The sequence below is a fragment of the Stegostoma tigrinum genome, chromosome 1, assembly GCF_030684315.1.
Source record: "Stegostoma tigrinum isolate sSteTig4 chromosome 1, sSteTig4.hap1, whole genome shotgun sequence".
In the NCBI taxonomy this organism is placed as follows: Eukaryota; Metazoa; Chordata; class Chondrichthyes; order Orectolobiformes; family Stegostomatidae; genus Stegostoma; species Stegostoma tigrinum.
This window is the reverse complement of record NC_081354.1, coordinates 156321874-156336360: the sequence shown is the minus strand read 5'-3', so window position 1 is coordinate 156336360 and position 14487 is coordinate 156321874. Positions and strand designations below refer to the sequence as shown.

Sequence of the window (14487 nt, the reverse complement as noted above, 5' to 3'; positions counted from 1 at the left end):
AGGAAGGGATGGGTGGGAGGAAGAACAGGTTAGGGAGGCAGAGACAGGTTGGACTGGTGTGCGTCTTCCCTGGACTGACCTATCCCCTCCCTACCTCCCCACCTATACTCTCTCCACCTATCTTCTTTTCTCTCTATCTTCGGTCCGCCTCCCCCTTTCTCCCTATTTATTCCAGAACCCTCACCCCATCCCCCTCTCTGATGACGGGTCTAGGCCCGAAACGTCAGCTTTTGTGCTCCTGAGATGCTGCTTGGCCTGCTGTGTTCATCCAGCCCCACATTGTATTATCCTGGAATTCTCCAGCATCTGCAGTTCCCATTATCTCTGATACTATTTTAACCTCACTGCGAAGCCTCTTCCAGGGATGCCTAACCTGAAGAAGTTACCCTCCTCCCTCCGGACCAACCTCAGGGAATCTCTCTCCCATTGCAACTCTCTTGTAATCTCTTCGGCCTTGAAACTGCTCGACCATGTCCTGAAGCAAACCAGGTACCACAGCCACATCACCTTCCTCAGCACCTGCCTACGGAACCAGATTATCCCCAAGGGACTACAGTCTACATTCCAGCCTTCCCAATTTGGCTCCAACCGTGACCACCTCTACACCCAGAATATTCAGACCCTTCAGAAGCGTTTCTCCCTGCGACTCCTGAAACAGACACTCGCAGCCATACGCCGGCACCTCCAGGCACTGCAATCCAACCTGCCCCAGCTCAGAGCCTCCCTCTCCCAAACCTGCAAAGGATCCCTGCTGTTTTTTATCCTCCGCAGGATCCCCAGACTGAATACCCAGTTTCACTCAGCTTTACTGGACACGAAACATCGTAAGTACAACCAACTCACTGGCCCCTGCCTCCCACAACAGCATTCCTGCGCCTCCCAAATCCCGAGTCTGTCCCTGCCCCTCCCCCACCATGCACCCGCCGCCATTGAACATGAGGACACGGCCGGAAATCCCACCGATGACGTCACATCCGCCTCCGCCGGCCACAGAACTTCCGGAACCGCTGCTGCAGTCACCACCTCCACTTCCAGGTACAACACCTCACACACCACCCTCACCGCAGCTGCTGCCACCCATCCCGATCCTCCAACCGCCGACGGAACCCCGCCCACGGCCGACGGAACCCCGCCCACGGCCGACGACTTCATCGCTCCGCCCACAACCTCCACAGCCAGCAACCCCAGGGAAGACAGCCACACTGAACCCTGCCGCATCTTCACCATCCGCCCAGACCTCCCACTGACTGAGGACGAACGGTCAGTCCTTAGTAAGGGGCTCACCTTTGGCCCCCTACAACCACACATCAACGAATACCAGTCACGGTTGGACATAGAACAGTTTTTCCGCCGTCTTCGCCTCCATGCCTACTTCTTCAACCGGGAACGTAACCCTCCCTCCACTGACCCCTTCACCCGCTTCCAATACAAGTCCTCCTCCTGGACACCACCCCCAGGCCTCCTACCCACCCTCGACCTCTTCATCTCCAACTGCCGTCGAGACATTAACCGCCTCAACCTCTCCACCCCTCTCACCCACTCCAACCTCTCCCCCGCAGAACGGGCAGCCCTCCGCTCCCTCCGCTCCAACCCCAACCTCACCATAAAACCTGCAGACAAGGGTGGCGCAGTGGTAGTATGGCGCACTGACCTCTACATCGCCGAGGCCAGACGCCAACTCTCCGACACCACCTCCTACTGCCCCCTCGATCATGACCCCACACCCGAGCACCAAACCATCATCTCCAACACCATTCACGACCTCATCACCTCAGGTGACCTCCCACCCACAGCCTCCAACCTCATTGTTCCCCAACCCCGCACGGCCCGTTTCTATCTCCTTCCCAAAATCCACAAACCTGCCTGCCCTGGTCGACCCATCGTCTCAGCCTGCTCCTGCCCCACCGAACTCATCTCCACCTATCTGGACTCCATTTTCTCCCCTTTGGTCCAGGAAATCCCCACCTACGTCCGTGACACCACCCACGCCCTCCACCTCCTCCAGGACTTCCAATTCCCTGGCCCCCAACACCTCATCTTCACCATGGACGTCCAGTCCCTATACACCTGCATTCCGCGTGCAGATGGCCTCAAGGCCCTCCGCTTCTTCCTGTCCCGCAGGCCAGACCAGTCCCCCTCCACCGACACCCTCATCCGCCTACCGACCTCGTCCTCACCCTCAACAACTTCTCTTTTGACTCCTCCCACTTCCTACAGACTAAGGGGTTGGCCATGGGTACCCGCATGGGCCCCAGCTATGCCTGCCTCTTTGTAGGTTACGTGGAACAGTCCCTCTTCCGCACCTACACAGGCCCCAAACCCCACCTCTTCCTCCGGTACATTGATGACTGTATCGGCGCTCCCCAGAGGAGCTCGAACAGTTCATCCACTTCACCAACACCTTCCACCCCAACCTTCAGTTCACCTGGACCATCTCCAGCACATCCCTCACCTTCCTGGACCTCTCAGTCTCCATCTCAGGCAACCAGCTAGTTACTGATGTCCATTTCAAGCCCACCAACTCCCATAGCTACCTAGAATACACCTCCTCCCACTCACCCTCCTGCAAAAATTCCATCCCCTATTCCCTAATCCTCCGCCTCCGCCGCATCTGCTCCCACGATAAGACATTCCACTCCCGCACATCCCAGATGTCCAAGTTCTTCAAGGACCGCAACTTTCCCCACACAGTGATCGAGAACGCCCTTGACCGCGTCTCCCGTATTTCCCGCAACACATCCCTCACACCCCGCCCCCGCCACGACCGCCCCAAGAGGAGCCCCCTCGTTCTCACACACCACCCCACCAACCTCCGGATACAACGCATCATCCTCCGACACTTCCGCCATTTACAATCCGACCCCACCCCCCAAGACATTTTTCCATCCCCACCCCTGTCTGCTTTCCGGAGAGACCACTCTCTCCGTGACTCCCTTGTTCGCTCCACACTGCCCTCCAACCCCACCACACCCGGCACCTTCCCCTGCTACCGCAGGAAATGCTACACTTGCCCCCACACCTCCTCCCTCACCCCTATCCCAGGCCCCAAGATGACATTCCACATTAAGCAGAGGTTCACCTGCACATCTGCCAATGTGGTATACTGCATCCACTGTACCCAGTGTGGCTTCCTCTACATTGGGGAAACCAAGCGGAGGCTTGGAGACCGCTTTGCAGAACACCTCCGCTCAGTTTGCAACAAACAACTGCACCTCCCAGTCGCAAACCATTTCCACTCCCCCTCCCATTCTCTAGATGACATGTCCATCATGGGCCTCCTGCAGTGCCATAATGATGCCACCCGAAGGTTGCAGGAACAGCAACTCATATTCCGCCTAGGAACCCTGCAGCCTAATGGTATCAATGTGGACTTCACCAGTTTCAAAATCTCCCCTTCCCCAACTGCATCCCTAAACCAGCCCAGTTTGTCCCCTCCCCCCACTGCACCACACAACCAGCCCAGCGCTTCCCCTCCACTCACTGCATCCCAAAACCAGTCCAACCTGTCTCTGCGTCCCTAACCGGTTCTTCCTCCCACCCATCCCTTCCTCCCACCGCAAGCCGCACCTCCATCTACCTACTAACCTCATCCCACCTCCTTGACCTGCCCGTCTTCCCTGGACTGACCTATCTTCTCCCTACCTCCCCAACTATACTCTCTCCACCTATCTTCTTTTCTCTCCATCTTCGGTCCGCCTCCCCCTCTCTCCCTATTTATTCCAGAACCCTCACCCCATCCCCCTCTCTGATGAAGGGTCTAGGCCCAAAACGTCAGCTTTTGTGCTCCTGAGATGCTGCTTGGCCAGCTGTGTTCATCCAGCCCCACATTTTATTATCCTTATAAAGTTGAACATTTCTTTATTTTCTGTCTTCACATTCTATGTTTTGGTTTATTTTTCTGCATTTCAAGATGGCGCTGGAGAATGGCAACTGTGCAACACTTTTCACTGTACTTCTAACAAAATACATGTGTCAATAAATAAATCAAATCAACCAAAGCCGACAATGCAGTTCTGAAGAAAAGTTTTACCATCAAGCATTCTGTGGTCATCTCCATTTCCAACATCTACAGTGTTGTTTTTTTTAAATCTGAGCAGCTAAATATCTTGTTCACCAAATTATCCTCTCATTGTTCTGGAGTGCTGGCCCAACTTTATCAACATCTCTTCATCAGACAGTGCCTCCATACCTAGAATCAACATTGTGAATCTTCTTTGTACTTCCTGCAATGCCTTTTTACTTTCCCCTAGATAAAGGCACCAACACTGTGCACAATTTTCGAGATGTGTTCAGATTAGTGCAATGTATCATTTTAGACTTTCCTAGCTTTATACTCCATTCCATTTAAAGTAAAGGCTAACTCCATTTGTCTTCCCTCCTACTTTTTGAACTTGGATGCTAGCCTTTTGTGATCCATGCACAAGAACCCCAAATTCTTCCATGCCACAGCTTTCTATAGCCATTCTGCATACAAATAATGTTCAGCTCTTCGACTGTTCCCGCAAAAGTGCATGGCTGAAATTTCCGACATATATTTCATCTGCCAAAAAAATTGTCATTTGCATTCTTTGTCTCATCCTTACTACTTTCCTTATTTTTGTGTCAGCTGCAGGCTTGATTATAGAATGTTCAGCTCTGTTATCCAAGTCATAAGAGTGAATTATAATTAATTGTAGTTCCAGCACTGATCAGTGTCACACTCCAGTAGTGAAAGGTTGAGCCCTTTACTCCAACTCTCTGTCTTCTGTCAGTTAGTCATTCCTATATCTATTTAATGGGTTCATGAAAAGCAAGTCATGCTTGACTAATTTGCTGGAAATCTATGAAGACATTCTAAGTGTGGTGGACAATGGGGACCCATTAGATCTGATGTCTCTGGATTTCCAAAAGGCATTAGACAAGGTTAGACATTAGACTTCCGCCATCTACAATCCGACCCCACCACCCAAGACATTTTTCCATCCCCACCCTTGTCTGCCTTCCGGAGTGACCACGGTCTCCATGACTCCCTTGTTTGCTCCACACTGCCCTCCAACCCCACCACACCCGGCACCTTCCCCTGCAACCACAGGAAGTGCTACACTTGCCCCCACACCTCCTCCCTCACCCCCATCCCATACACCAAGATGACTTTCCATATTAAGCAGAGGTCCACCTGCACATCTGCCAATGTGGTATACTATATCCACTGTACCCGTTGGGGCTTCCTCTACATTGGGGAAACCAAGCAGAGGCTTGGGGACCGCTTTGCAGAACACCTCCGCTCGCTTCGCAATAAACAACTGCACCTCCCAGTCGCAAACCATTTTAACTCCCCCTCCCATTCTTTAGATGGTATGTCCATCATGGACCTCCTGCAGTGCCACAATGATGCCACGCGAAGGTTGCAGGAACAGCAACTCATATTCCACTTGGGAACCCTGCAGCCCAATGGTATCAATGTGGACTTCAGAAGCTTCAAAATCTTCCCTTCCCCCACCGCATCCCAAAACCAGCCCAGTTCGTTCCCTCCCCCCACTGCATCCCAAAACCAGCCCAGCCTGTCTGTGCCTCCCTAACCTGTTCTTCCTCTCACCCATCCCTTCCTCCCACCTCAAGCCGCACCTCCATTTCCTACCTACTAACCTCATTCCACCTCCTTGACCTGTCCGTCTTCCCTGGACTGACCTATCCCCTCCCTACCTCCCCACCTATACTCTCCTCTCCACCTATCTTCTTTTCTCTCCATCTTCGGTCCGCCTCTCCCTCTCTCCCTATTTATTCCAGAACCCTCACCCCATCTCCCTCTCTGATGAAGTGTCTAGGCCCGAAACATCAGCTTTTGTGCTCCTGAGATGCTGCTTGGCCTGCTGTGTTCATCCAGCTTCACACTTTATTATCTGGCATCAGACAAGGTGTTGTGCAAAAGGCTGCTGCAAGAGATACGGTGCATGAAGTTATTGGCAATTTATTGGCATGGATCAAGATTTGGTTAATTAACTAGAAGCAAAGAGTGGAAATAAACGAGTGCTTTCCTGATTGGTCAACAGTGATTAATTGTGTGCCTGGGACCACAATTGTTTATAATTTACATAGATGATTTGGCTTTGCGGATGACACTAAGATGAATGGTACAGCAATGTGTACTGAATTATCTGAAAGGGATCTAGACAGTTTAAGTGAGTGGGCAAGATCTGGCAGATGGAATTCAGTGTTGATAAATATGAAGCCATCCATTTTGGTGGTAAGAAGGACTATGACTTGAATTGTAAAAAATTGCAGCATGCTCATGTGCAGAGGGACCTGTGTATCTTTTTGCATGACTCACAGAAGGTTAGTTTGCAGGTGCAGCAGGTAGTTAAGTAGGAAAATGGAGCTTTGTACTTCATTACTGGAGGGATTGAGTTAAAACGAAGGGAGGTTATGTTACAGCTGCTTAGGGCACTGGTGAGGTGTGCAGTTTTGGTCTCCTTCCTTGAGAGGGAATATACTGGCAACGGAGGGTGTGGAGAGGTTGCATGAGGTTGATTCTAGAGTTAACAGGGTTGGCTTATGCAGAGAGGCTAAATAGGCTGGCTTTATATTCATCAGAATTTAGAAGAACGAGGTGGGTGGGATCTTATAGAAAAGTAAAAAATTATGAAGGGAATAGATAAGATAGAAGCAGGGAAGTTGTTTCCACTGGTAGGTTGAATTAGAGCAAGAGGGAATAACCTCAAAATAAGGGAGAGCAGGTTTAGGACTGAATTGAGGAGGAACTTCTGCTCCAAAAGGGTTATGATTCCGAGGAATTTCCTGCCCAGTGAAATAGTTGTGGCTTCCTCATTGAAAGCTTTTAAAGCCAAGATAGATATTTTTTGAACAGTAAAGGAATTAAGAGTTATGGTGTGAGGGTGGGTAAGTCAAGCTGAGGCCATGAAAACATCAACCACGATCTTATTGAATAGAACATAGAACATAGAACATAGAAAAGTGCAGCACAGTACAGGCCCTTCGGCCCACGATGTTGTGCCGTGGAATAATCCTAATCCAAAAATAAAATAACCTAACCTACATTCCCCTCAATTCACTGCTGTCCACGTATGTCCAGCAGTTGCTTAAATGTCACTGATGACTCTGCTTCCACGACTACCACTGGTAAACTATTCCATGCGCTCACAACTCTCTGGGTGAAGAACCTCCCTCTGACGTCTCCTCTATACCTTCCTCCTAACACCTTAAAACTATGACCCCTCGTGGCAGTCAATCATGCCCTGGGAAAAGTCTCTGGCTATCGACTCTATCCATGCCCCTCATTACCTTGTACACCTCGATCAGGTCACCTCCCTTCCTCCTTCTCTCCAGAGAGAAAAGTCTGAGCTCAGTCAACCTCTCCTCGTAAAACAAGCCCTCCAGTCCAGGCAGCATCCTGGTAAACCTCCTTTGCACCCTCTCCAAAGCCTCTACATCTTTCCTATAACAGGGCGACCAGAACTGGACACAATATTCCAAGTGTGGTCTCATCAGGGTTTTGTAGAGCTGCAGCATAACCTCGCGGCTCTTAAACTCGATCCCCCTATTAATGAAAGCCTAAAGCACCATGTGCTTTCTTGACAACCTTATCCACCTGGGTGGCAACTTTGAGGGAGCTGTGCACTTGAGCACCAAGATCCCTTTGTTCCTCCACACTGTCGAGAATCCTGCCTTTAATCCTATATTCAGCATTTAAGTTTGACCTTCCAAAATGCATCACTTCGCTTTTATCCAGGTTGAACTCCATCTGCCATTTCTCAGCCCAGCTCTGCACACTGTCAATGTCTCGCTGAAGCCTGCAGTAGCCCTCGATACCATCAAAGGCACCTCCAACCTTTGTGTCATCAGCAAACATACCGACCCACCCCTCAACCCCCTCATCCAAGTCATTTATAAAAACTACAAAGAGCAGAGGCCCAAGAACAGAGCCCTGTCTGACACCACTCAGCACTGACCTCCAGGCAGAATACTTACCATCTACAACCACTCTCTCCCTCCTGTCAGCCAACCAATTCTGAATCCAAACAGCCAAATCACCCTGTATCCCATACCTCCTGACTTTATGAATGAGCCTGCCATGGGAAACCTTATCAAATGCCTTGCTGAAGTCCATGTACACCACATCCACTGCTCGACCCTCATCAACCTGTCTCATGACCTCCTCAAAGAATCAATAAGATTTGTAAGGCATGACGTGCCCCTCACAAAGCCATGCTGACTCCCTTTAATCACGCTATGCTTTTCCAAACAGTCAGAAATCCTATCCCTCAGAATTCTTTCCAAAACCTTGCTGACCACAGACATAAGACTGACTGGTCTGTAATTTCCAGGGATTTCCCTATTCCCTTTCTTGAAAAGAGGAACAACGTTTGCCTCCCTCCAATCTTCCGTTACGACTCCCGTGGAGAGTGAGGAAGCAAAGATCTTCGCCAGCGGCTTAGCAACCTCCTTTCTCACTTCCTGGAGCATCTAGGATAAATCTGATCTAGCCCTGGGGACTTATCAATCTTAATGTTTGCCAAAATTTTCAGCACATCGACTTCCTCAATCTCAATCTGTTTAAGCCTGTTTTCCTGCTCCTCAAAGTTCTCATTCACAACAAGTTCCCTTTCCTTAGTGAAAACCAAAGCAAAAAACTCATTTAGGGCTTCCTCTATCTGTTCAGACTCCATGTACAATGGTGGAGAAGGCTCGAAGGACCAGATGGCCTCCTCCTGCTCCTGGTTCTTATGTGGTCCCCCCAAAACCATAGGCTCTTATTAAGTAACTTTATGTGCACTACCTTATGAAAGTCTTTTGGAAATCTGTTGGTTCTCTTGTTTCTGTCCTGCTTGTTATCTCTCAAAGGTTTCTAAGAAATCTTTTAGGGATGATTTACTCTTCATCAAACCATGCTAACTCTTATTCATTTATATCTTTCTAAATATTCTCCCATTACATCCTTGATAATAGACCAACAGATTCCTAATGGCAGGTGTCAAGTGAACTGGCTTGTATGGTCTTTCTCCCTTTTTGATTGGCAGCTTTCCAATTCTGGCCGACTTTTGCAGAATCTAATGAATCTGTGCATCGACTATTTCTGTAGCTACTTCCTTTAAAATCCTGGCAATGCGCCCCATCAGTTCCAGGAAATTTATCAGCCTTTAGCCATGTTAGGTTCCCAAGTTAATTTTGTCGATTTGTATGTTTTTTTGCCAAATACAGCTATGACTTTGACTTGGAATGTGCTGTTATTGCTAAAAGAACAAAGCATCTTTATTATTATTACACAAAACCAATGTGCAGGAGCAAAATTATTTCAGTACTAAGCAAAACCATTTCTGCCTATTGTAACTGTACAATTTTAAAGCTGCAGCTTATTTTCCAGAGTTATGTACCATAATTCCATTTCCCTGCTTATTTGATATTTATATCAAATGCTTAACGCTTCTTAACTAAATTGGATTCTGATTTTTTCATGCCATAATGCATGTTAAAATAGTCATTGAATGAAGAAAATGCTTTATAAATTCATTGCTTTATAATTTTAAGGACAATCCCAAGTTTTTACTATCAAAATTTATTGTCTTTCTTTCAGAGCCTCCAATTGGTCAGATGCATCCGCCTCATGGCAGTGTGACCCCTCAAAAGAATGGTAATCTGTTGGTGATCATCATGGTCTCCATTGGTGTAGTTACAGTTGCAGTGATCATTGTTGTAGCCGTTATCTGCACCCGTCGATCTTCAGCACAGCAAAGAAAGTATGTTGGATTTTATTGCCTAATTTGCAATTTTATTTCATTTCATTATAACTTGTGAAGGAGGTCACTCGACACTTCAATGAGTGACTCAGTCATCCACGGTTTACAGTTGAATTCCCATTGTAGTATGATCTTGCTGTTTTCATTCATCATGACGGTAAAGTTACAACATAGGAATTTCAGCATGGAGTGAGCCATTCAGCCTGGCTGGTTTATGCCAACATATATGCTCCACACAAACCAAGTCATATCTTACATCATCTCACCTTTTTTTGCATCGTTACATGCCTTTGTTTCACCTGAAAACTGTGGTCTTGTATTGTCGGAAAAATTGACCAAGTTTCTTGAGTATGATTGAAGGATAGTTTGGTGGATGTGATTGTTTGGGCAGATATAGACATTTGTCCATACTGTAGGACGTAATGCAGAGTTTAACTTTTCTCATTGATGTCTGGAATGAAATTATTACTGCAAATGCAGGCATTTCTTGCACATCCCAAATTGCCCTTCAGAAGGTGCTGGTGAGCAGCCAAATGTTGAATAATGTTATTGGATTGTATTTTGTATTCATCAAGGTGAAGGATTTCAGTTGACAGGGAAAGAAGCAGTCTATTATCCATTTCATATAGTAATTCCAGCACAAAGATGTCTTGGTCATTGAATGAAGAAAATTCTGCCTGGGACAGATTATGACAAAGTACTATTTGGCTTAACCTTATGCCTTAATCTCAGTCAGAAAAGGACATCCGATTGTAATAGTATTAATTTTAATAGTATTAATTGCAAACAAGAAATCAATGTGACCTTTCTGACTAAGATTGCCAATTTGAGGACCATATCTTCTGTAGTTTTATGTCCACAATGTTGAAACATAAAAAATCTGTTTTCTAAAAGATATTTATAGCAGAGTGATAGAAGAGACTTTCATCCTGAAACTAGGGCTGAAACTAGTTTTGATTACCATATTGTGCTAACCTATACTGAATGACAGTTCCTTGCCTATTATTTTGGATAGTAGTGACTGTATCATAAGTAGTTCACAGGTTTATTCAAATGGGCCAGGATATAATAAGACTTGGCAGAACAATGTAGACACCTCACAGTTGCAGACCTCTGCTGTAATTTTTTTTTAGCACAAATCTATCAGTGGTTGGTTGGAAAGGGCACTGGGCAAACAAATAGATGAGGTTTCTCTTTCAATATTATGTTGGATCAAGGAATCTGAAAACACTTTCTAATCAGAAAAGTAATATGGGTTATGTACAGCATTCCTAAGTGAGAATTTAATTTTACTAGAATTCAGCTCATTTCTGTTGACAGCATTTGACTGATGTGATGAAAATATATACATTTATTAAAATATACTTATTTATTCATATCTGGTACATAGTATTTTTCATGAATACTTTTCAAATCCTTTATTTGTGTTTTTCTCATTTGCTGTTACTAGGCTTACACTGTCAACCTTCTATAGAAATATAAAAATTATTAAAAATATTTGCAATATCAAAGAGAACAAGAGCAGAATGGATTTAACATAACAGTAGTACAGTTCCTTGCGTTGACATTTGAATCATTCCTGAAACCTGATGACAACAGCAACAACTTGCATTTATTTACTATAATGTGGTAAAATGTCCAAAGAACTTCACTAAGCAATTATCAAATAATAGTTAACACCAAGCCAATGAAGGACATATTGGGATTGATGACTAAAACCTTGGTCAAATTGATACGTTTTACAGAACATCTTAAATGAGAAAGAGATGTGAACAGATTTAGGGGTGGCCTTTCTGAAGTTTATGGGCTGGTAGCTGAAGGCATAGCTGTCAATGCACATAGCATCAGTAATGGGGAAAATGCTAGAATCTATATTAAAAAATGTAATAACAGAATATTTGGAAAACATTAATGAGATTGGACAATACCAGCATGAGTTTATGAAAGGCAAATAATGCTGAATAAATCTGTTGGAGTGTTTTGAGGATGAAGCCATTGGAAAAGATAAGGTAGTTGGATTTTCAGAAGCCTTTCAAAAAGGTCTGTCACAAGACATTAATGGCGAAAGTTAAATAACAGAGGGTGAGGTTAATATATTAACTTTAGCGAAGGATTTGTTGACAGGAAACAGAAAGTGGACATAAATGGATCGTTTTTCTGAGTGACACACAATAATTAGTGGGATACCGCAAGGATCCATTCTTGGGCCCCAGTTATTCATGATGTACGTAAATGATCTGGATGAGGGAACCAAATGCAACATTTCCAAGCGTGCTGAAAACAGAGAACTGGGCAGAATTTTGAGTTAGCATGTGGATACAGGGAGACTTCAAAGTGATTTAGACTAGTTGTGGTGGGCAGACAAATGACTGATACAGTGCAATGTGGCTAAATGTGAAGCCATACATTTCAGAACAGAAAGGAAGAGTATAATTTAAATAGAGATGTATTGGAAAGTGTGGATATACATTTTTTCCTAATCAACTTGTTCATAAATGTTATTACACACTTCTGGAGCAGATTGGCTGTGAACCCCAGTCTCCTGCCCCAGTGATAGGGATGCTATCACTGTGCCACAAGAACCCTTTTGGATCTATGAGTATTAGTCAACTCAAATAGACAGATAAGTACAGCTGTCCATTAGGATGGCAACTGGTCAATTGGACTTCATTGCAAGATAATTTGAGTTCAACATTAGGGATATGATTGTGTAATTATATTGGGCCATGGTGAGACCACACCTGGAATAATGTGAGCTGTTTAAGTGTTTCTACCTAAAAAATGCATATACTAGCCATAGAAGAAATGCAACAGAGGCTTACTAAGCTAATACTGGGGATGGTAGGACAGTCCTATGATGAGAAATTAGTTTGCTTGAGCCTGTATTCACTAGATTTTAAAGGATGAAATGAAATTTAATTGGTGTTGTATTTTGCACAGAAAGTTGCCATTCAGAAGGTAGAGGGTGTTAAGGTTGACTAAGGAGTAACAGAGTTTAGAAAATCTCAGATCCTGATTGCAGTTGGTGTTTTGCGCAGCATTTGTTTTTGCTGGGATACCACAACTGCTGTTCGTGTTTCTAATATCGGTCAGCCTAGGACTTCCCATTCAGTTAGGAATAATACTGGTGAATGTTACTGACTGGTTTGCATGTATATAAAAGGTGATGTAGGAACAACACAGGAATGGCCTCTAAAATGAAGCTGCTGCTCCCAATGAACCATACTCCAGCAGAAGAGGAAATGCAATTGGAATAAAATTGTTGAGCTCTTGCTTTACCATCACTTTTATGGCATTCACTGTTTTTGTTTAAAAAATTAGTAACGGTCATAGGTTACCGAATGTTTGGACACATAGAATGATCATTAATTTCTCAAATCTCAGAGCTAAATGGTCAAGACGTAAAATTAAGGCTTCATTGTGTCCTTCTCTTCAATTTATTACCTTCCCATCACAGAAAGCGGGCAGCACACAGTGGTGGCAAACGGAAGGGCAGCCAAAAAGACTTGAGGCCCCCAGACCTTTGGATACATCATGAAGAAATGGAGATGAAAAATATTGAGAAGCCCTCAGGCACAGATCCATCTGTAAGAGATTCGCCCATGCAGCAAAGCTGCCAAGATATCACTCCTGTCAGTCACAGCCACTCGGAGAACCAGCTAACAAGCAAAAGTGGCTCACATTCAGGTAAGACTATGTACAATTAAATGCTACAGAATATACTACACTTACTGTCTGAAATCTTTCCGCAGATTACTATCATGCTTATTTTATGAATGTACACTCTTAGATTGGAGACTCATCTTTTGCAAAATCCTGTCGCCTTTTCATGATTTTCCCATCCAAAACATGTTCTTCTGACATGCACATCCGGAGGACGAGAGTGTACTTATTAAGTTGCCTTGTTAATAAAACTGTCCCTAGTATGTAATCATTGAGGTCAGGATGTGTAACACAGGGTTTAGAACAAGGGAGGAACTGAAACCAATCCGTGTTAGTAGAAAAATGGTGTTGGAGAAGTTGGTAGGTTTGAAGGCTGATAAATCCTCAGAGTCTGATAATCTACATTCCAGAGTGTTAGGTGTGTAGCTGGTGATGCTGGCCTTTTAAAAGAGCTGGTCAGGTGACTGGAGGGCGTGGAGGTGTGAGTATTGTAAATCAAGTGTTTCTATTCAGATTTACCATTTGTCTACCTAGTTTACAATTCCTGATTCCAAAGGAAGCACCAATATAACACAACTTAACAAAGCGGCCTTATAAATAATGGTTGCATTGGTGATCATCTTCCAAAATTCTTTAGACACTTCAACAGTTCCTGCAGAATTTTTAAAAAGATTCATCTACGGGATGTGGGCATCACCAGCTGGATCAGCACTTATTGCTCATCCTTAATTGCTGTGAGGGCAGTTAAGAGTCAATGACATTGCTGTGGGTCTGGAGTCACAGGTAGGCCAGACCAAATCAGACAAGGATGGCAGTTTTCTTTCCTAAAGGACGTTATTATTTTTATGTTTATCATTAGACCCTTATTTCCAGATTATTATTGAATTGAAATTCTACCATTTGTCATTGCAGTATTTGAACTCAGGTCCCCAGAACATTACTTGGGTCTCTGGATTAATAGTCTGGATTCATTGTGCCACTACACCATTGCTTATCCTAATGGAACACAGCTAATGTAACCATTCTATTTAACAAGGGCTGCGGGGAGAGAACAGGGAATTATAGACCACAAAGTCTGACATCAACAGTAAGG

General features: G+C 45.1%; 1 protein-coding gene across 1 annotated transcript in view; it reads left to right on the top strand.

Annotated features, from left to right (window-relative positions):
* Positions 1–14487, top strand: part of dcc (DCC netrin 1 receptor) — a 931407-nt gene that overhangs the window by 871673 nt on the left and 45247 nt on the right. Inside the window, exons 23-24 of the mRNA XM_059643861.1 lie at positions 9569–9731; positions 13189–13418. Of these exons, the coding sequence (XP_059499844.1) occupies positions 9569–9731; positions 13189–13418 (393 nt within the window). The remainder of the gene's footprint in view (positions 1–9568; positions 9732–13188; positions 13419–14487) is intronic.